This window comes from Lemur catta, chromosome 20 (genome assembly GCF_020740605.2).
Source record: "Lemur catta isolate mLemCat1 chromosome 20, mLemCat1.pri, whole genome shotgun sequence".
In the NCBI taxonomy this organism is placed as follows: domain Eukaryota; kingdom Metazoa; phylum Chordata; class Mammalia; order Primates; family Lemuridae; genus Lemur; species Lemur catta.
In genome coordinates, this window is record NC_059147.1 from 30,305,495 (window position 1) to 30,327,875 (window position 22,381).

The following is a 22,381-nucleotide window of genomic DNA, read 5'->3' on the forward strand; positions in this document are numbered from 1 at the left end:
GCTGATCATCCACAGATAACTCGTGTGTGCCAGTTGAACAGACGTTACCGCTGTTAAGGAACGCATGTCCCCATGCAGAAGGGATTACACCAATTTTGCAGGCTTGCCGGGTGGGGGAAGGGATTTTCACGTTATATTTCCCTTCCCAGATCGGTGAGCCCATGAGGGCCCAGCTGAGGAAGGAGTGGACACGGGGATGTCTGAAACTCCTTTATTACCCTGAGTATAACAAATAGAACACAGTCACAGTATAAAAAAACAGCAGGAATTAGGTGCAGGCTACAGCACAAGGTATGCACCAAGGACATGTTCCGCTCAGAGTCTGCAGCTAATTACTTGGAAAAAGCCAGTTGTGATTGTAAAAATTTTATTCTCCTTTAATAACAATAATTCCACTAAAATTATACAAAGTACATTCAATACGCAAGGGTGGGGAGGAAGAAAGTGGGGCCTGGAAGCATCATCAATTGACTCCAACAAAGGAAACCCAGCTGGGCTGGGGAAAGTTGGGGGTGTAGGGTCCATTTGTAAAAAATAAAAATGTGGATGGGTAAAAAATGCCACCCACAAGGACGCAGGGTGAGCGTGCATGTTCTGGGGGTTGGGGGGAGGCCCAGCCGGCATGCTGCTGCTGGGTGGGGTTCAGGCAGGCTCCGAGTGGGTGGGGGGTAGGTTTTTATGCTTGAAATACTGCACGACTTGTTGGGGCAGCTCTGCCAGCACTGCTTTGGCCAGGGTCTCTTTCGCCGCCTGTAGGGTCGAGGGTGGGGTGGGGAGGAGAGAGAATAAGGATTAGCGCAAGGAAGTTTTGAGGGGCGCTGTGCCCAGAGGGCTGCCACAGCAGGTGTCCATGGTGGACAGAGCGAGGGCTGCAGGGCCAGGGCAGCCTAACACTAGCGTCCCTCACCCCAGCCCGTGCCTGAAATGCCACCATTAGCAGGGCCTGCCTTTATGTTAAATGTAACTCTTAACCTTGAGCACTGTGAGATGCCTCAGAACAACGTCTTAGGAAGAATTTGTTTGTGGGAGGCTTTTTGGGGAAAGAGGCAGTGGAGGCGCTGCACAGCCTACTCCGCTGGCAGGCGTTTCCTGAGCACCCTGGCCGGTATAAATGGGCTGTGACTGTCGCTTTGCTGAATGGCCAGCCCCAGGCCAGGCACGGGGAGGTGCTCAGTCACTGTCCTCAGGAAGCTAATGCTCTAGAGGAAGGTGCAGAAGCATCTCCGGCAAAGCCAGAGGATATTGGGCAGGGATGGGCGGACCACTGGGTGTAAACCAGCGTGGGCAGTTCTCGCGGAGGCTGGCTCCCAGGAGCCGAGCCACAGCACCCCCTGAGAGGCCCTGACAGCCGAGGGAACTTGGGCCCAGAGAGGTCCGGGCTTGCACACAGTGACCCTCTGGTCAAAGGAGGGGTAGGCCCAGGCCCACCATGTCAGGTGGCATTTGAGACGCTGTTCCCCTCCGGGACGCCTCAAGTACCCTGCTGCCAGGCAGCGACCAGGAAGCCAACCCCAGACTCCTTGGGGGCGGACCTGGGATCACTTGCAAGTAACGCTGGGCACACCAGTCCCCCAGGCAGAGGCCTTTGGGGAGAGGAGGCCCCCTGTGAGGAGGAGGGCCGTGTTTTCTATCTGCAAAATGAGGGCGCTAGATGAGGCGTGACTACCAGGCCTCATCTCCAGGCCTTTGCCATAGCCCCTCTGGCTGCCCAGAATGCTTTGTGCCACATGGATAACTTCTCTCTCACAACCCCCGTTAGAGGGTGGGTCCCCTGGGGGTGGGTTACCCGGGAGACCCTGCCCCACACCCCCAGTCTGGACTGAGCCTGTGGGGGCAAGTGCTCACACGGTCATAAGGGCCTCTGGGCCAAGGCCTAGCGCGGGGCCGGGCACTTAGGCCTCGAGGAAGTACACAGTCGAGGGAGCTGAGGGTGGAAGAGTCTAGGAGTGGGCCGGACAATCCCAAGACACATCCTTGATTAGGAGCTGTGTTTGTTGGGGTCCCCCATCTGCCACCCGCCCCCTGCCTGGGCTCACACTCACATTGCGGAACTCTCGAAAGGGCACGAACTGCACAATATCGCGGGCTGCCTCCTCCCCCGTGTGGGAGCGCAGCATGCGGCTGTCACCATCCAGGAACTCCATGGCAGTGAAGTCGGCGTTGCCCACGCCCACGATGATGATGGACATGGGCAGCTTGGAAGCCTGCACGACGGCGTGCCGCGTCTCCTCCATGTCGCTGATGACACCATCAGTGATGATGAGGAGGATGAAGTACTGCTGCAGGGAGGGGTCAGCAGGGTACTCAGCAAGGCCCTGAGGCCCCTGGCACCCCTTCTCCCTCCCCCTCCTTCCCCCAGCCCCCCAAACCCTCCAACTCTTGGAGGAAAGCAGTGCTGCTTACCCTGCTGTAGCCCAGGCCCAGCCACCACCCTAAGCACCCTGCACTCAGTGCCCCACAGGCCTCTTCTGCCTGTAAACTCCGGCCATCACAGCAGGAAGCACAAACTGCTCTGTCCTGCCCTGTGTCATCTCAGACTCCCCTCTAGTGGCCTCAGAGCCCTGGCCTCCAGGCCTGGCTGTGCCAGTCACTACACTGTGGGAGGTGCACTTATTTCAAAGAGATAACATGCCCAATGGGTGGCAGTAGCTCAGTCACCCGCATTCCTGCCACACCCGTGGCTGGGTCAGGAGGACTCTGGCTGACAGACTCTAGGACCAGCCACCCCACCTGGGCACGGATACCACTTATGACCCCACTCCCTACTCAACGGGGCATCTGAGACACCTTGCAGGAGCTAAGAGCAGGTCATCCGGGCCGTGCCTCCGGGAGTGTGGGACTCTGCTGGTACACAAGCACCCTCGCGCCCCTGTTGGGGAAACTCAGATTTCCCATCCATAAACTAAACACACCGGCCTGTGGTCCTAGTATTCTCTGTCTGGGACTTCTGTCCTCTAGTTTTGTCCTTTGGATCTCCAGACAAGAACCTGGAGCCCAGACTACTAGAGGTCCTGGAGCGGAGGAGGGTGGAACCAAGCCAGCCCCCAGGATAACACGTGCCACCTTCTCATCCAGCAAAGCTGCTTGCTCCCTGGGGAGCTTGCAGAGGGTACAAGCTCAGCCTCCCGGGGTGCCTTGCGCCCCAGTCTGTCCTCCAAGTACGAACCGTGGAGGGAAGGAGTGGAAGAGCCAGGGGGAGACATGGACCTCACCATGCTCACCGCCAGCTCCATGCAGTGGGAGCTGAGCTCTAGCACTGTGCCTTTAAGAGACCAATCCCTTGGCTGGGAAACCTGTTCCCATGGAGATGGCAGCCTGAATCCCACAGTGGAGGGCTGCTGCTGCCAGCCCCCAATCCCTGGCTTTGGAGGGGCCTCATAAGCCCATCCAGATCCTGCCCTCCCACAGCCCACCCATGTTCCAGGCCCCTTCCCTCAGGTGGCCTCTAACCCCACCTCAGTCCCTCCAGAAATAGTCCAGGGCAGTGTTTCTAGGACACAGAAGCTGACAGGAGGGAAGACACTAAGGCCTGGCAATGAGGGAAACAGAGACTGCTCAACCTCGGTCTCACAGGCCCCACCATGCAGGGGGTGGCACTCGTCTCCAAGCCCCGTCCAACTCCGGCAGTCCCCTCCTCCCCACGTGGCCCCCTTGGCTCTCCCACCAAATCAGCCACGTGTCTAGGAGACTCGTGGGGCTCAGGCCTTGCAGCCTTCCGCCCGGCCCCAGGGACGTGGCGCAGACAGGGCCCGGGTTCATACAGGACTGTGGCCACCAGTGCACAGGGTGCGGCCATAACACAATGACAGTGTCCACATGGATATTCCCTGCAATCCTCACATTGTCACTCCCGTTTTAGAGACGACAAGACGGCTCAAGAGGTTAAGTGAATTTTAAGGCCCCATAGCGGGGATTCGAACTCAAGTCTGGCTGACTCCAAAGTTGGGGCTGTTTCCACAATGTCCTCTACAGCCCCCGGGCACCAGTGGCCTGTCACTGTCTCTCCAGCAGTGGAGCCTGGCAGAGAGCAGCTTTCCTCCCCTCAGCACCCTGGTGTCTGAGGGCCTGAATGTGCAAGAGAGCCGCCCAGCTTAGGGTCCAGAGCCCCCCCGACTCGTGTGCCCACCCACCAGGCACGCCCAGACCCACGCGCCTGGCCTCGGCTTCTGCGCAGCTGTGCCTGAGGGGCCGCAGCCTGGGCCTGGGCAGTGCGAGTGGAGCCGACGCGCCCTGGGCTTCTCGCCCAGCCCGGACAGAGCCTGCGTGGTGCAGGAGCCTCGAAGCTGCGTTACAATCCCAGGGGTGCACAGCCCCACCTCCAAGAGGGATCAAAGGGCGGCGGGGGGCTCCAGATGGGGAGAATGAGAGGCGGAACCGGGCGGGAGGTCTGGGAAGGGGCTCTGCAGGCCCTGCTGTCCCCGCAGTCGGTACTGGTCCACCCTAGCGGCGTTCCCACCCCCAGAAACAGCCAAGCACGGTCAGGTCGAATCCAAAGACCCAAACTCCCAACACATTTCAAGGCTGGAGTATCTCCTCCCTGTACCCAGAGGTCCTTCAGGTTTCCAGGGCTGTAAATAGCTGCTTCCCCTAATGCATTTAGTGTGTGATTTGATTTCTAAGAAACTGACTTGACCACAACAGTTCCAGGCAGAGTCTGAGGACGCCACGCTCACTCTGCACCTTATTTCTGAGAGGTTGGCTGCCAGGGGCCCTGGAGGTGGGAGTGGGGACAAACTCCCAGGCTGCCTCCCGGCTTCCCCTCCCCTCGGACACCAGACACCTCGGTGACCAGCCAGAAATGGGCCACAGACAGCAAAGCCCAGGTCGCCCCCCCCAAAACTGCTCACTACCCCCCAGTGACTCCCACTGCCAAGAGAAAATGCAGGTTCCTTGACGGCTCCCGAGGCTGTGGGTGCTCGTCTGCCTTCTCAGCCTCATGTCGCCCCACTCCTGTTACACCACACTCCTTCCTTCAAAAATGCCCACACACCAGGCCCCCCGGCCTTTGCATGTACTGCTCCCCTGCCCGGGCACCCCATGCTCACACACCCCCATGAGGCTAACTCTCAAGCATCCTCCTAGTCGCAGCTCAGATGTCACTTTTCCAACAAGCCTTCCCTGAGCCCTCTGCCTGGGTGAAGCGCGACCTGTGGCTTGATCAGACTGCACCACAGCTGCTGCCTCCTGGCCTGACAGGGTGGGCAGGGCTGCGTCTTGTTCCTCGTGGTCTCCCCAGCGCTGTGTACGCTCGGCACAGATGCACTGAATGAATGCACGAGAGCGCGCAGCCCTGCCTAGAGAGATGCTTCCACCACCTGCTCCACTTCCTGGACGTGGGTGTGCACCAGTGCACATATGTCTGGGGACAGGAAGGGTGAAGCCGTACCAAATATTCCCCCCAAACCAAAAAACAGCTCAACAAAAGCGCCAGATAATCCACAATTACTTCCTTTTTCTTTGGGCCTAAATGTGCTCAGCATCACCAAACGCTAGCCCAAGAGGTGTCCCCAAAAGATTTGTGCCAGGCACTCTGCTAGCAACTTGTACGCCTATGCAGTTGAAGCCTCATAATGCTTCTAGAAGGCAGGTATTGTTTCCATCATCCCCGTTGTACAGGTGAGAGTTTAAGATACCCGCCCTGGGTCACACAGCCAGGGAGTAGGGGAGCTGGGATTGGAACCTTCTAGAACATGAGGCTGAACCATCAGGCAGCCCCCACCCACCTCTGTGCACCCTGAGTCCAGCGACAATGTAAGGCAGGGGGTGCAGACTGGCTGCACCTGCTCCTGGCCATCAGAGCAGGGGGGCCCAGAGAGACCTCCCAGCCCCACTCCTGCAGGCCAGAGATGCTTGGACATCACCAAAGTCACACAGCCTAGTGGGTGGCAGAGCTTTCTGAGGGTACAGGAGCCAGGAGGCGGCTGTCCCTCCCCCCACCCCCAGGCTGGGAGGACCAAGTCAGGACAAAAGTGGGATGTCCAGAAGGTACGGACTAGGTGCCCCTTGCTTGGAGTTCTCTCTGGGGGGCCCTCAGGGGTTGTTCTCAGAAACAAACCCTTCCTGGCCTTTCCTGGGGCCCAAACCCCCTCCAGACCTGGAGTCCAGCAGGCACAGGCCCACTTCTCCTGCCCCACCCCGGCTCGGCAGGGCAGCAGGCGAAAGAGCCCTGGCACTAACACTGGGCTCCGTTCCCGCGCCCTTAAAGACGCAGGCCTGTTTCCCATTCCTGCGGAAGCCAGCTCAGGCTGATGACAGAGCGGGTGGACGAGAGCCTGGCGTGCAAACAGGAGGGAGCGCAAGCTGAAGGCTGCCTCCGGCTCCGCCCTCTCCAACCAATTCTGCCCCAGGACCCTCCGGAATTTTTTAAAAAGTATGTCCCTCCCAGGCCTTTCCCAGTTACTGCCCATTCACGTCACCCGAGATCCTCACGGCACCCTGGGGGTGCAACCCCCATTTCATTAGAGGAAATAGGCGGAGAGCAGGGAAGGGACACGTCTCAGGCTCTCAGCTGCCACGGCCAGGGGGGCCAGAGCCAATCCCACACTGGCGCAGCAGTAACAACCTCACCCCTCTTTCGCGCACGCTGACCTCCCTCCTGCCTGTCCCTGCCTCCCCGCTTCCCTGAGCGCTTTGCTGGCCTGTCCTTTCGCCTCCTTCAGGTCTTTGGGGGTGGCAGGCACTGCATTAGTTCATTTAATCCTAATACCACCTCCTCCAGGTACAGCCTATCAGGAATCCCATTGTCCAAACAGAGGTTACATGATCCGCCCGAGTCACAGGGTGAAGAAGGGGCAGGATTCGAGCCCTGGCACCTGGCTCCGGGGCTCCCGCTCCCCACGACCCTCCGCTGCTTCTGTAGCAATCAGAACAGGCCTTTCCCTTCCCCGAGGGTGGCCCTTGCATCCTCTTCTCTGTAACCCACCCCGGAAGCCAACCTCCACCTCGCTAGTGACCAGGTCCCTCCCTCCTCTGTGGGGTCCCCTGCCTCATGGGACTGGTTCCCTTTTCTTGACTGAGCCTCGACCACGCCTCCCGAGCTGCCCATGGCTCGTGGCAGGGACCGACGTGAATCTGTCCATTCACGGGGCAGGACGCGCACCTGCCGCGGGCCAGGCACTGTGCCAGGGACAGAGACACAACAGGGAGCGCAGCCCCGGCCCCCGTGGGGCCCAGTGCACGGGGGAGACACACGACAGACAGGCGGATGCGGAGTATGTGAGCTGGACGCTGCGACCGCCACCAGAGTCAGACGGGAACAGGCAGGGAAGGCGGGAGGTCTGCAAACGGGGGTCAAGGAAGCTGCTCGGGGGAGGCGGCCATGGAGGGGACACTGGGGGACGAGACGGAACCAGCCACGCAAAGTCTGGGCAAGGACCTCCGGGCGGAGGCTCCGCAGGGCAACAGCTCGGGGTGTTTGAGGCACACGGAGGGGTCGGGTGGCCGAATCGCCTGGTGAAGGAAGGGGCCGCACAGTAGGCGAGGAAGGGAGAGGAGGCCTCAGGATTTAATCTGACCGCAGGGGGTTTTCCACAGGGGAGTGGCAGGACCTGACCCTCCGGCGGGAGGACGAACAGTAGGGGACAAGGGCAGTGTGGGGCAGCTGCAGTGTCCAGTGAGAGACCCGTGGCAACAGGGAAGTGGGTGAATCTGGGATATTTTGGAATAGAGTGAACAGAACATTCTAGAAGGGACTTTAGCAATGCTTTCCTTTCCATGGAGGTGGAAACCTAGACAGGGGTGGAGGCCTCCCAGGGGGTAGTGGCCAGGAAGGAATTAGACCCAAGTCTCCTCGGCCCCAGACCAGGATCCACCCCCTGGGGCTGGGAGCCAGATTCCCAGTCACAGCTCGAGCCTGAGGGGTTGGGACTGGGGTCGGGCCGGGAAGTCCAACAAGTGGGACTTGCCAGTCAGTCAGGCCCAGCCCGTCCCCGGGGTCAGGAGGAGGCAGAGGGAGTGTCAGAGAGCTGCCCTTGGCGGGTGGAGGGAGACCCCTCAACTCACATTGCAGACTGAGGTCATGGTGACAGTGGGGAGGCAGGCAAGGTGACCCTTGGTGACCCCAACACTGGCATCAGGCCCTGCCTGGCAGTCAACCTGGAGCTGGGGTGGGGGGAGGAGACGGGGAGGGGGACCAGGGTGGCAGAACCAGGACGGCCGTGTTCCAGGTGCCACGCGGCAGCCCTGGCAACCACAGGCCAGGCCAGCAAGGCTCTGGCCTTGCTACCGAGCTCAGGGCCAGGGCCAGACAGCTCTGCGGCCTTCAGCGTGAGGCAGGGCTGCTCTAACTAGAAGTAGGTGGCTCAGAAGGGCCAGCATGGGGGTCCTGGGGACCCCTGGTCACCTGGTTTCCCTCCATCCCAGGAGTGACAAGTGCGCGCCCTGGGGAGACATGTCCCAGTGACCACAGCCCTGCTCCCGCTCAGCACGAACGGAACTGCTCCCTCAGCTCTGCGCCCCAGGAAGCCAGGGCCAATCGAGTTCAGCGTGGTCCAAGCCCCTTAAAGTACGTGCAGGTAAACCGAGGCTCAGAGAGAAGCGGGGTCACTGCTGGGGTATAAAGCACAGGGAAGGCGCAACGTCCCGCTGCCAGCCCCGCAGGGGTGGGTGCCTGGCGTAGGAAAGGAGACCCCCGCCTGTGCCCCCCAGATCGTGGCCGCCTACTCACCGTGGCCGTCTGCTGCTGCGTGGCCTGGGCCGCGAACCGGGCCACGTGGTTGACGATGGGGGAGAAGTTGGTGGGCCCGTAGAAGCGGATGTGGGGCAGGCAGGCGGAGTACGCCTGGGCGATGCCGTCCACGCCTGCCTCGAGGGGAGAGTTCGGATCAGCCCGGCAGCCCGGCCCGCACCGCCCTCATCCCGCTTCGTGCTCACTCAGATCGTCCCTGCCGGGCCGTGAGGCCGGAAGCTGCCGGCCGGCAGGGCCAGGGTGGAGTCAGACAGCCCCGGGTTTGAATCCTGCCGTTCTTAGCTGTGGGACCTGGGGCACGCTGTCTAATCTGAGCCTGTTCCCCCGCTGTCGAGGGGACTGACAACCTACACTCGCAGGCAGCTCGCAGGAGGGGCGCTGAGCAGACCCTTCCAGAAAAGTGACGCTCTGAGGCCACGGGAAGCCATCTGGAGGTCCATTCTGGACACACTGTGGCCTTCTGCTCAGGTCGGGGGATCGAGGTGCTTGCACGGCTCCTGTACACAGTAGGTGCTCTGCAGACAGCTGCCGTAAGGAGCCCGCGAGCATCCCACTGCCCTGTGGTCCTGCCCAGAAGACCCGGCCAAGGATGAGTCGACCAACCTGGGCTTGGACAGCCTGACCCAACCTCAGGTCAGACACAAACAGCAGGGGCAGAGGGTCACGTGTCCAGCAACAGATGCTGACGGTTTCCAAGTCCCTAAGTTGGTGGCTTGATGGTTTCCCTTCTGAGTACACACCTGGCCCAGCTTCGCGGGCGGCAGGTGGATGCTACGCCCAAGCCGAAGCCTAGGCTGAAAGGTGTCATGGTGGGAGGAGCCACCCTCTTCCACACCCACCTGCATCCCCTCCGGCCTCCAGCTTCCCACCTGCCCCCAGGAGGCTCAGAAGCCCCTCTAGGCCCGGGAGGGGGGTGAGCACATGACGGCACTCACGGCCCAGCCCCTGCTGCCCCTGCCCCCTCACCCTCTCCTGCAGAGCAGGGCGGGCAGGAAGGAGGTGAGAGCAGACGTGTAACACTGGCCTGGCCTCCTCCGGGTTACACGGGGCTCCCCGTCCACAGCGTCGCGTCATCCTCACCTAACCACGCACGAAGGCAGCCAAGCAGGTGGCACGCCCCCCCCCCCGGGGCAGGTAAGGAGGCCAAGGGTGCACTGGCCTCTCTGCAAGGTCCCACGGCCAGGGAAGGGCCGCCGCTGGCCTCGAATCCAGGGCTGTCTGACTCCAGCTCCATTTCTAGTCAGGAGCAAGTGTGACGGGGAGGGGACAGAAGAAAGGGACGGAAAGCTGTCCTCTGCCCTCCCTCTGCCCGGGGAGGCGGCCGGGCCTGGTGCAGGTGCATCTGACACTCACCGGAGCAGAAGGGGTTGGTGGGGTTGAAGTTGATGGCAAACTCGTGGGAGACCTGAAACGCAGAGAAGAGGCTGAGCCGCAGCCTCCTGCCCCCAATCCTGGGCCGAGCCCCTCCCACCATCAGCCAAGGCTGCCTCTGGGGGCACCTGGCCCTTATCCCCTCCCCACGACCAGGCTACTGATACCCCCACATCTGCCTCCACCTTCATTGCTGCATCTCACCCACAGAGAGGCCCGACCACCCGCACTTCATAGTGGGGGAAACTGAGGCCATTGCACATCACCCCAATCTCTTCTGGGGGGGACCAGGGCTGCCTAGGCCCCCTCGCCCCTCTAAGAGTCCCTGAGGGGGACAGGGATGCCTCTGAGGGCAGTGGGTTCAAGCAGCACTTGGAAAACCCTTTCATCATAGCTGTCACTGTGTGTGGGGTCCACCACTGGAAATTCTGGGGGCCTCGAAGGCGTTTCCCCACCTTCACAGTAAGCAAAGGGCCTCGGCAGGGAGCCCGCCTTGTGCCAGCCAGGCTGGGACTAGCTGACCCCACTGGGAGCCGCACTAGAGGATCAGGGACTGGAACGGGGCTGGCAGGGGGTCAGGTGGGGCTGTCCCGGCCCTCCCGGGGACGGGGACGGGTCCTGTTTCTCTGCCTCCAGGCCCAGCCCCCGCCCAGCTGGGCCGTCAATGGCAGACCTGCACATGCCAGGACGCCGCCGGACCAACAACAGCCCGGTTGTCGCTGTCCTCCTGGCTCCGGGAACACAGAGGGACCAGTAACTGCCCCCATTCAGGGCTGCGGGCAAGACAGCCGTGGCTGCAGGACCCGGGGCCTCAGGAGAGGCCGGAGAGCTCAGACGGAGGACGGCCCTCTCCCCCTCCTCCCTGCCTCCGCACAGCCCCCTTCCTGCCACGTGCAGGGATCCCCTCGCTCCTCCCCCACAACACCCCAATGGGGGGCTTGTTATCCCCCCATTTTACAGATGACAAAACTGAGACACAGAATGGACTAGAATTTTCCCGCAGTTACTGAAGGGCAGAGCTGGGACTAGAACCCTCCAGAGCTCATGTTCCACGAACCCACTGACTCGGAAGGTGTTCCTCCCCCAGATGGCTTCAGCTGGGCCGGTGAACAGAGAGGCCCAGGGCAAAGGGACCCCCGAGTCCCAGCTGCTGGGGCAGAGCTTCAGTCTCGGCACAAACAAGCCCAGACACACCCTTTAGCTCCGAGAGACGACAGGGGTGCTGGTAAAGCCAGTGCCCCCATTTGACAAGTAAACTCACCAGGGGGTGGGACACGGGCCGGACTCCTGGGCCAAGGCGGGGGACTTGGCAATGAGTGTTCACCCCACACTGCCCCGGGCCTGGCAGCCTGGGAGGGGGACTGCGGCCTGAAAAGACCCTCCCCTGCCACCCCCGTTCAGGGAATGGGGTTTTCTCTCTCTGCAGTCAGCCTTGGGTGCCCCACAAGGGACAGTCCCCAGATGTGCCTCTTGGGCCCTGTCCATGCCCAGGGGCCCTCTTCACCCTGTCCCCAGTCTGGGCCAGAGGTGTAGGGGCTGGAGGTCCTCGTTGCCATGGAGACTTCAGGAGCCTCGACAGACATGAAAAGAGGGGCATGTACGGAGGGGCTGAGAGAGAGCATGGTTGCCAGGGAAACGGGCCTCCCTCGGGCCAACCACTTCCTGCAAAATCAGATTTTAGAGACCTCGGTGGAGAAGCCCCCTCCTGACGGGGGGATGGATGAATATTCTGCTCTCTCGGCCCCCAACCTCTCCACCCCACTGTTGATTCGGGGGCGCCTGGCCCCGTGCCGGGTGGGTGGGGCTGTGGCGGTTGCCCGGGCACCCCAGAGCCTCAGCGGGGGCTGCCTAACCCCGCGGCTCCACTTCACAGGTGGAAAAGCTGAGGTTCCGAGAGGGCCACAGCAGAGCCAGGGCCAGACCCGGGGGACAGGTGGCCCTGCTGGCTGCAGCAGGCAGCCCAGCCCCCTCCCAGGCTTGCTGTCCTGGTTTGCCTGAGAAATGTCGGTAAACAGGAAGTTTCCTGGAGGCCACACCAAGCCGATTAGGGGCCCCTGGGGACCAGCTGGTGGCCACAGGTCTTTGTCCTGGGACTCCCTGCTGCCTTCCAACAATCAGCGGCCCCTTCACCCCACCTGCCCCAGCCCTGCGGTCAGGGAGTTACTTAAGACTCAGCTCCGTGTTGCCCTGGCAGGGGAAGCAGCAGGGTGGGGTGGGGAGAGCAAAGGGATCTCAGAAGAACTGTCCTCTCTCAGCCTCAGTTTCCCCACTCCAGACCTTTGCACAGGCCGTTCCTTCTGCCCACACCCTACTCTTTGTCTGAGGGACTCTGGCTCATCTCGAAGGTGCAAGACTTCATGCCGTGTCCTCAGGGAGGCGTGTTCTGAGCCCCCTCAGCGACTACCTGGGGCTGGGGTCCTCTCTGGGCTGCCCTGGGCCAGCCCCAGGGAGAAACTGAGGTCCCGAAGCCAGGCAGGTCTCCTCCCAGCTCCCCACCCGCACTGAACCAACCGGGCTGGGTCCCAAATTCACTCTGTCAACAAACAAGTACCGCACACCTCCGGCAGGCCAGGAGCTGGGACACAGCAGAAGGAAACCAAGTGGCTTCCCCAGAGTTCACAAGCAAGTCGCAAAGGCCCCTGAGGACAGCGCCAGGGGCAGGGGGAGGGGCCTCCACACAGGAAGCCTCGTGCAAAGGCCCTGGGGTGGCAGGAGGTGGGCAAGTGGGAATGCAGAGGAGAGAGGGCGGGGCGGAGGGGCAGGCGGGGCAGAGCATCTGCCCGCATCCCTCCTGGCACCACCGGGCACTGCAGCCTGGCCGCACCCCAGCCTCCCCAGAATTGCCTTGTGACATTTCCAAGGAGGCTCTTGCTCAGGAAAACAACTCATTCAGCCGTGTTCTTTGAAAGCTGGCTGGTGTCCTAGCAACGGGCTCGTGCTGGGCCTGGCCGCGCCAGCTGGCCCTGCCCCCCGCTGTGTCTGTCCAGAGGCCCAGCTTTGGTCCCGTAGGGCCGCGTCTCCCACCAGCCGGGGCCAGGGTGCCCACCTCTCCTGCCCCGGCCCTAGAGTCCCTGAAATTCTAGGTGAAAATCGTCCTCCCCAGAGAGGACCAGAGATGATGGGAGGCAAAAGCTCATTCTGGAAACAGCATGCGGCACGGCAGGGCAGACGAGGGGGCACTGGCTGAGACAGATGTGCAGCTGTGGGCTTCCTCTGTGCCCACACCCCGCATGCTTCTCATCCGGGAGGCAACAGATGCTGAGAATAAACTCTAGAGTCATCTGCCCTGCAGGAACCCAGCGGCCCTGGGCAAGTCACTCTAAAGCTCTGAGCCTCAGTTTTTTCACCTGTAAAATGGGACAATGTTCCCCAGCTTTACAGCCTCTACCCTCATGGACTTTCCCTCTCTGGGCCACCAAACCTCCCCTCTCTGGGTTCCTTCCCTGAAGCCCCCAGGCTGGGGTGGGTCCCCCCTCCTCTGGGCTCACCCCAGGACCATGCTGTCCCCATCTCAGCACCAATGACCCTGCCTGTCCTTCGAGTTGCCAAATACAATACAGGATGCCCAGCTACATTTGAATTTCAGATGATTTTTTAGTGTAAGTATGTCCATGCAATATTCAGGACAGACTTATACTTTAAAAATTGTTGTCTTAAATTCATACTTAACTGGGTGTCCTGTATTTTTATTTGCTAAATCTGACAGCCCCTTCTGTCTCCCCCACTGGACACGGGTATCCGCGAGTAGAGACCATCGCTGTTCTGTCCCCTGTCACAGCCTCAGTGCCTGCAAGAGGTGCGGGCTTCAGAAGCGAGTGTGACCCGGGGTGAGCGCAGGGAAGGCAGCGCAGCCGGACTCCCAGCCCAAGAAAGACCCCAGAGAGGCCACTGGGGTCCTCGCAAGTCCCCTCGCAACCAAAAGGAAACTAATTCGCCTTCACTCACCTTCCAGTCCGGGGGTAACTGGGCCCCGAATCCCAGAGCCGGAAACATCTTGTCACTAATCAGAGAGAGGACAGAAAAACACTATGAAGCGGCTGGACAGGAACCTCTCCCCACCCACGCTCACCCCTCCAGCCCCTACCCACGGGTGGGCCCATCCTGCCTTGTGCATCTCCAAGGACAGAAAGAAAAAGCTTGCCAGCTCTAGAAAAAGCTCCGTTAGAATGATCCATCCAATAAGCCTAAACCCACCTCTGGGTATCTGGCGAACATGTGGCCTGACCACCGCTACGCCTGTAGCAGACATTGCTAATCAACAACAGCACTTCTAACCAATGGGCCTGGGTGCAGCTTCTAGATCCTTCTCAAACAGAGATCTCGGGCAGCCACTAAACCAAGGTTGTGATGGAAGTGGAATGTACTGGCTGCCTCTCAACCTCCCGTTTATAGCTAGGGAAAACTCTCCTAAAATGAGAACCCTGATTTGGCATTCAAGGCCCTTCATCATCCAGCCCCAGAGCCTAGTCTCATCTTCTTACACCTGTCCTCTCTCCCCAACACCCCACTCCCTGAGCTCTGGTCACTCCTATTCCCTAAACACACAGGCTACATTCACATCCCAAAATTCCATTCCGTTGTGCCCGCTCCTGAAATATCTCTCCCTAATATGCTGCCCCTTGGCAAACTCCTACTCATCCTCTAAGGCCCAATCAAAATGGCCCCTTCTCTCTGTAGATTTCCCTATAATGCCTCTCTCTTTTGTGCTCCCATAGCTCCTGTCTCACAGGTAAACTCCAATGATTTCTTCCTCTTTAAGTGAGAACTCCCTGAGGGCAGGGACCATGGCTCATTTGTTCATTCATTCAACATATATTTATGGAGGATCCCTCCGGCTGCTGTACGGACGTTTAGGGACAAACGTTTGTCCCTAAGAAGCAGGGAGACCAGTGAGGAGGCTAATGAAATGACTTGGGCAGGAGGTGATGGTGGCTCAAACCAGGCGTCCAGAGCTCCCTGGGGCCTTGCTAGGTCGAATGGGCATTAGGTGGCTCAGTGACAGGCTGAATGGGCAGCCGGATCAAAGGGTCTCTGGAGCAGCTACACCAGGGGCCTCCACCCGGCCACGCAGGTGGCGACTTCCACCTCCCTTGCTCTGCCTGTTGCACCTCTCTTAATGTGGCCTGGAGTCACAGCCACCCTCAGGCCCCGAGTCTCCTGGAAGTCCGACGCTGGCCCTAGGGCTGCCTCTCTCTACGAAGCCGAGGCCACACAGGACTGCTGCGCCTGCCGGGTCGCTGGCACTGGCTCCTTCCTCCCTGCTGCCACATGTCAGCCTCCTGGTCATTCCGCCCTCTGACCTGGAGCTCCCAACCAGCGCCATCTGTGACAACGATGCTGGGCTCAGCAGGTAAGAGCACAGCAATCAATTGGCAATGTCTGCCACAGGTGTAGGCAGGGGCAAGTGTGTGTGTGCCACGCGCTGGCCATTCCTAGATTTGATGATCTCTGGGTCCCTTCTAAGCTTCCCAGGCTGATGGAAACCTAGCTGACCTTCTGAGCCCCCTCCAAGCTTACCTGTCGTAGTCCTGAATGATCTGCCCGACAGCCCAGATGGCCGACAGATATTCGTTGGTGCCCATGGGATTGATGTAGTGCAAAGAGGAAGGGTCGAGGGGATTCCCATTGGAGGCTGTGAAGTCTATTCCAACCTGCAGGGGGGGAGATAAAGGCTACCCAGTGTGGCCAGGGGACCCCAGCTCCCTATCCCAGGCCAGGAATAGGGGAGGCTAATGGGATATGGGAAGCCCACTCATCTCCCAGCCCTCCCCTTAATAAGATAGTCTGAAACCTAGAAACCATCTGATTATATCACTCTTCTGCTCTAATACCATCTGCGGCTCCCTATTGCCCAAGCATAAAGTCCACTGCCCAGATGTGATATGAGGCTAACTGACGGCCCCAGCTTCCTTTCTCTCCTCACTATCCCGACCCCCACATTCATCTGTTCCCATTTCCAGGCATGTACTCATGCAGTTCCCTCCACCTGAAGAGCCAGGCCATCTTTTCTCCCTGTCTCCTTCTCCTCCATCTCCCAGACCCAACTCGGATGCTACAGCCCCACGGAAGCCTTCCCAGAGACCTCACCCCCAACCCGAGCTACCTCCCGGCCCACCAGGGGCCTGGAGCTGCCTGGCAGGGTGGTGCTTGTCTCCCCAGTCAGCTGGGAGCTCAGGCCTCAAGGAGCCTGGCCCAGGACTGGGGACAGCACAAAGGGCAGGTGCTCGACAGGGACTTGGGGGCCGGTGGGTGGGCAGGCGCTGGGGCTCGGCCTGCCCTCAGCCCCGAGGGAATCCCAGCCCAGCCCCTGCAGGGGTAGCCCAGAGGGATGGCCAAGAATGGCCCCAGCAGGGGAGGACTAGGACTAGAAACCAGGGAAAGAGGGACCCCGTGGAACTTAGTCACTGTGGGGTGGGAGAGAAGGGACCAGCCATCCAAATCCTCCTGCTGCTGGAGGGTCAGCTCCCCAAGGTCGGGGCGGAATATGCCTTAGTCCTCAAGGGACCCTGCAGGGACACAGCCTGGAGCACGGCACAAAGGCGGTGCCCGGTGCGAACGTGCTGAATGAACAACGCCGCACAGGAGGAACGGAGGGCCCGACCTCCCTGCAGGGGAGTCCCAGCTAGGCCCACCCAGCAGGACCAAACCACCCAGGCCCTCTCGGCTGGGCCAGGCACACCCTTGCCCCAGGGAAGTCCTTCCTGAAGTTTATCCTCAGTGCCTCCTGCTGCAGTGGTGGCCCAAGCCCGCAGGGAGGACCTCACCGGGGTGGGGGTGCCGTGGGGGCAGAGGGGAGCGCCTTACGGTGAACATGAGCTGGCAGCCTCCCAGGATGTAGTCCAGGAAAGAGTAGTCCCGGCTGATCTGGAAGGGAGCAGGTGAGTTAGTGGGTCCCCTGCCTTGGTCACGCTTGTCGCAAATGCCCGTGGGGAGTTGCTGCTCCGTGTCCTGCAGCCTCAGTGGGGACAAGGAGGCCAAGACAAGCAGATGGGCCTGAACTGGTTAAAACAAAACAAATCTCTCCATAATGAAGCCTTCGGAGCAATGGCTCCCGATGGGTGGGGACCCAGGGACAGCCCCCAACACATACACACACACACAGGACGGTTCCAGGCAGGGTTCCAGGGCCCAGAGTCAATTTCACCTACCAAGGACCCAACAGAGAAAGTCTCCACCAGCTGCTGTCGGGTCCTAACTCCTCCCAGCTCTTACTAATCTACCCTTATGACAACAGGAAAAGCAGGCCCCTGTCCCCAGGCCTTCCGCTATAAATGAATGACGCTGTCAAAATCCTGGATTTGTTCGGTGGTCTTTTTCTCGTTTTGGCAAAGAATCCTGGCCTTTCCATTGTGGTGGCGTTCCAAGGGTTCCTTTCCAAAGAAATATATTTAAGTTTTAAAAAAAAGAAACAAAATTGGGCTGGGGGGAGGGAGAAAGGCCGAGTATAAAAAATATTAAGTGAGGCAGGTGCCAAAAGTTGTGAAAAGAGATGTGAGTGACGGAGATTTCGGACGTAGGGACCGTCAATCAGGATGCTGTTTTACAGAACACTTTTTCGTCACCATGTCACTGGATGCTCTCGTAAACACTAGCCAGACAGCCCGGGTTCCAGAGGAGGACGTGGGACCTGGGGTGCGGGACCCACCAGCTGGTAGGCGGCAGTGCCAGGACCCAGCTCCGAGCCTCAGGCCCCGCGTGCAGGGCTGCTGCCCTCCCGGCCCAGCCGGCTTCCCAAGCACCCTGCCCGCCCCGGCAGCCCCCTGCCCCGTGCGCAGCCCGACCACTGCTGACATGAGCTTTGCTGCCTTTCTGGGCCTCAGTGGCCCCAGCTATACCATGGGAGTCACAGTCACCTGGGCCCTCACTGATGCAAGAGAGGCCAGCGTGCCCCCACCCGGCATCCTCTGCCCCTTGGACGCCCCACATGCAAAGGGTGGGTCCCCAGCAAGGGCGGCGGCAGCTCCCTCCAGGTCCCCTCCAACTAGGACAGGCCCCGGAAGGTCATCTCATGCCCCCTCAGCCTCTGCACAGGGATGTGATGTGACACTAACCCCTCACCTGCTCCGCCTCCTCCACATCCCCGTTCTGCAGACGAGGAGACGGGGCCCAGCAAGGTCAACTCGGGAGGTCGCAGAGCCAGGATATGGCAGAGCCAGGATTTGAACCCAGGCCTCACGGGCTCCAGCCCAACGCTCTGTCTGTCCCTGGTACCTGTCTGTGTGGCCCCAGCCTGGCTCCCAGCCTGTGCTCACACCGGCCGACTCACCTTGCAGGAGCGCAGGACGATGATGCCCGAGTTTTTGTAGTTCTTCTTCTTCCTCTGCTTCTTGGGGTTGATGCACTCAAATTCCAGCTGGGCAACACAGCAGAGGAAAGAGAAGCTCGGCTAGGGCTTCTCTGGGGACACAGCCTCCCCCAGGCCCCAGAACCCTCTCCACTGCCTTGACAAGGGGTGCAGCATGCCTCCTCCAGGGAGTCCCCCCAGATGGTCACACCCAGAAGTGGTAGGAGGATCAGCCACCGCCCGCTCCAGACGAGTCATCCGTATCATGTCCAGCTCCTGACCACTCACTACGTGTGAGACACCTTACCCGTATCACCTCACTTGGCTCCCACCCTAATCCTCTGCCCCCGTGGACGGATGGAGAAACTGAGTCTCAGAGAGACGGAAGGCCCTACTCAAGGCCATACAGCCAGAAGGGGTGGAACCTGAGCCCCGGTCTGCTGCACTCGAGCCCCGTGCCCCTTCCCCGGCCCCTGCTGAGGTCTTGGGGTCGCGGCACAAGTGCACATCTCACCGGGACACCGTCGCGAGCCCCACACATCTGTGACACTGAGGTCTGGAACTCGCCAATGAAGTCGTGGCCTCCATCGTTGTCATAGTCATAGCACATGACCTGGGGTGGGTCCAGCAGGGTCACCTGAGAGCTGTCCCCCGAGAGGTACTCTCTAGCCCCTCGGCTCCCCGAGCAAACCCCATGCCTCCTGTTTGGGAGCTGCCTCCCCCAGCATCTGCCCAGCTGGTCTCGGTAGCTCCTGAACTGCCTCCTGCAGGAAGCCTTCCAGGACTGCTGGGAAAAGGAGCAAGTGGGCCTGGCCCAGTGATGGGGCTGCGCCCTCCAGTGCGGGAGGCCCGACTCCTCACACACGTGACAACTGGCTCCTCCTCTGTCCTGGCCTGGGGCCCTCTCTAGACTATTTCTCTCTGAGACAGGCACAGAAACCCCAGCTTTCTATGCTCTCTAACTTAGCTGCCACGACACTCCTATGAGGAAGGCAGGAATTATTGTGCCCACCCTATTGATGGATAAACTGAGGCCCCGAGAGGGAAGCACTTGTCCAAAGTCTCGCAGCAGCAGGCCCAGGACTAGAACACAAGACTCCTGGTACCCTCTCTGGGGCTGCCTGTCCTTACCCAGCTGTCCCCTCTACCCCATCTGCTCTCAGACCCGGCCCCTGAGGGCTATTCGAGAGACTAGTCATCATTGTCCTCGTCATCTGACTGTTTCCAAGGTGTCTCCGTGTTCACTACCCCAGGTGACAGCTGCACAGCCCTCCGGGAAGGGGAGAACGGTTTTATAGACGGGCTCGCAGAGCTGGGGGCCCCGCCCAGGCGGCCCAGAGGGTCAGGCAGACCCGGGACAAGGACCCAGTCTCCTGTCCTCCCTCCCCCCAGGACGGGCTTCTTTCCATCTTAGTGATAAAGAGCTCTGACAAGCCACCCCCAGGAGCCACTCCTCTGACTGGGAGGCCAGAGCTGGCAGGCAGGGAGCAGGGTCCCCAGAGCCCCCCTCACCTGGATGGGCTTCTCCATTTCCCCATCACACAAGGACACCAACGGCACTGTGAACGGTTTCCACACGGGGTCCAGCGTGTACTTGATCACCTGCAGGACAGAGAAGGGTGGCGTGAGCTCAGGCCCGGGGCAGCAATGCTCGGGGGCTGGTCTGGCCCAGTGGGGGCGGGGTGACAAGCTAGAAAAACTGCCACACTTCCGGAGACAGAAGCGAACATCCCCGTGGCAGGGCAGGAACAAGCCTTCAGGTGCTATCGTGGGCATTTGGGCACGCTGCATGGCTGTGACCGCGCGGCCCCGTGCTGGGCTGTTGGGGGCAGCTGGACCGCAGACCCACCGGCTTAGGGGCCCCTGGGCCCCCACGTACCCACCTCAGTCCTGTGGACAAGCATCCACTTGCCGTCGTCTCCTGGCTTATAAAACTCGAGAAATGGGTCTGACTTCCCAAAGAGGTCCTGGGAGGAGCGGAGGATACGGGTGAGGGAGGTGGGACCCCACCAGATTTTCCAGCGGGACGGGGGTGTGACCCCGCTGCCTCCCCCGGCTGGATGTCAGGGTGGGCGCTGTGGGCACAGCCAGCCTGGCCCCTCCCCCCTCGGCCTCTGCAAGGCTCAGCAAGAGGCCCAGGGCAGGTGCAACTCCCTGGAACCCACCGGCTCCCCCTGCAGAAACCCCCCACCCGGAGGTAGCCAGAGCTTGTGCTCAGAGACCCTGAGCCCCGGAGCCCGCGGGAGTTAGAACTCCAGCATCTTAGCCGGGGCAGAACTCCAAGAGCGTGATGGTTCCCGACGCGAGGCAGAGCCCCCGGCAGGACGGGATTTTAATTTATGTTAGTGGGAATCTGAAAAACTGAAACTGTCCTGCATACTACAGAGGGGACATGATGTCCTTTAAAAATTCATTTATTTAAGCTAAAAAAAAAAAGTGTCACTCTAGAGAGGCTATATTCAAGTGAGGGAGACGGAAAATAAAATAACTAAGAATCTGTGTTAGATGGCGGTAAGTGTCAAGGAGACAAGCAAAGTGGGAGGGACAAGCAGGGATCGAAGACCAGTTTCGGGGAGGGCCTGCTGAGAAAGTGACGGAGGAGCAAAGGCTTGATGGAGGTGACAGGAGCTAGGGGGTGTTCAAGGCAAAGAGTATCCCAGGCACACGGAGCTGCAAGTGCAAAGGTCCTGAGGCAGGAAGGTGCCTCGTTTATTCAAGCACAACAAGGAGGCTGACTGGGCTGCAGCAGAGGAGGGGTGAGGTCAGGGAGTCAGTGTACTGGGGACACAGCAGTAGGGCCCTGCAGGGTATTGTAAGGACCCTGGGATTTACACTAAGTGAGGCGGGCGCCCCAGTGAGTAGGTTTCCGGCTGTGTTCTGAATATCTCTAAGTGATGGGAAGCTCACTACCTCACTGGTGAAGGAGTCCTAACTTGCAGTGGCCACGAGGGCTCTGTGCTAGGCCCGTCCCTGGGGTGCGATGAAGCTGGTGGCCAGAGGCCCCAGGGCTGGACCACAGGGCCGGGGGAGGGACACGGCCCAGGTGGAAAAGCCCTTCCTCTGCCGCCTCACCTTCTTGTCCAGCTTCCTGCCCGCCAGGCTCAGCGTGATGACCCGGTTGTCCGACAGCTCCTGTGCGGCGATCTGTAAGGCCAGAGGACTGTGACAGGCTGCTCCTTAGACGCCCCCACCCCCTCCTGCCAGGCAGGGTGGGCACAGGGTGCCCCAGGAGTCAGTCCTCCAGGCGACGGGGGTGAAAGGAGGGGAGGGGTAGAGCCAGGTGAGCCTGGACGAGTCTGCCGTCTTCCCTACACCGCCATGTCCATCTTCTAGAACATGGGGCTAAGAATCATCGGGCGCGGAGGCTCACGCCTGTAACCCTTGCACTCTGGGAAGCCAGGAAGGGAGGACTGCTTGAGCTCAGGAGTTCGAGACCAGCCTGAGCAGGAGCGAGACCCCATCTCTACTAAAAATAGAAAAATTAGCGTGTGCCTGTAGTCCCAGCTACTCGGGAGGCTGAGGTAGGAGGACCGCTTGCACCCAGGAGTTTGAGGTTGCTGTGAGCTATGATGATGCCGTGGCACTCTAGCCTGGGTGACAGAGAGAGACTGTGTCTCAAAAAAAAAAAAAAAAGAAAAAGAAAAGAAAAAAGAAAACGGGGTAACTATCCCCCTGGGTGTGAGGAATCAGGAAGTGACTCCATGCGGCTCAGCAGACGGCCCAGGGGACGGGGGACGGGGGACGGGGCAGGGGATGGTCTGGAGCCCTGGGAGAGGCTCTGGGCCAGGGATCAGTGGGACAGGACAGGACAGGCCTCCTCATGTCCCCCTGCAGACCCAGAGGGCACAGCCACCTCAAAACACCACGGCGTCAGAACTACAGCAGCTTCACTGTGCAGCTAGGGAAACTGAGGCCCAGCGGGGGGGCAGAAAACACTGAGTGCCCTCTGCTGCCTCATCAGCTCACACCAGTCCTCTGTCCTCCACAAGTTCCCCATCAGCCATGGTCCTCTGACCCCAGCCCAGCCACAGATGGACCAG

General features: G+C 60.3%; 1 protein-coding gene across 2 annotated transcripts in view; it reads right to left on the bottom strand.

Annotated features, from left to right (window-relative positions):
• Nucleotides 1-350: 350 nt before the first annotated feature.
• CPNE2 (copine 2) overlaps nucleotides 351-22,381 on the bottom strand; it is a 43,012-nt gene continuing 20,981 nt past the window's right edge. Inside the window, exons 5-16 of one of the 2 annotated variants that reach the window (XM_045533659.1) lie at nucleotides 21,414-21,485; nucleotides 20,225-20,308; nucleotides 19,854-19,943; nucleotides 18,856-18,954; nucleotides 18,324-18,410; nucleotides 16,862-16,921; nucleotides 15,575-15,708; nucleotides 14,003-14,057; nucleotides 10,040-10,091; nucleotides 8,666-8,799; nucleotides 2,043-2,279; nucleotides 351-750 (exon numbers count right to left, since the gene is read on the bottom strand). In XM_045533659.1, coding sequence (XP_045389615.1) covers nucleotides 643-750; nucleotides 2,043-2,279; nucleotides 8,666-8,799; nucleotides 10,040-10,091; nucleotides 14,003-14,057; nucleotides 15,575-15,708; nucleotides 16,862-16,921; nucleotides 18,324-18,410; nucleotides 18,856-18,954; nucleotides 19,854-19,943; nucleotides 20,225-20,308; nucleotides 21,414-21,485 — 1,212 coding nt within the window. In that variant the 3' untranslated portion in view covers nucleotides 351-642. The remainder of the gene's footprint in view (nucleotides 751-2,042; nucleotides 2,280-8,665; nucleotides 8,800-10,039; nucleotides 10,092-14,002; nucleotides 14,058-15,574; nucleotides 15,709-16,861; nucleotides 16,922-18,323; nucleotides 18,411-18,855; nucleotides 18,955-19,853; nucleotides 19,944-20,224; nucleotides 20,309-21,413; nucleotides 21,486-22,381) is intronic. The other variant, XM_045533660.1, reaches the window with a different exon arrangement.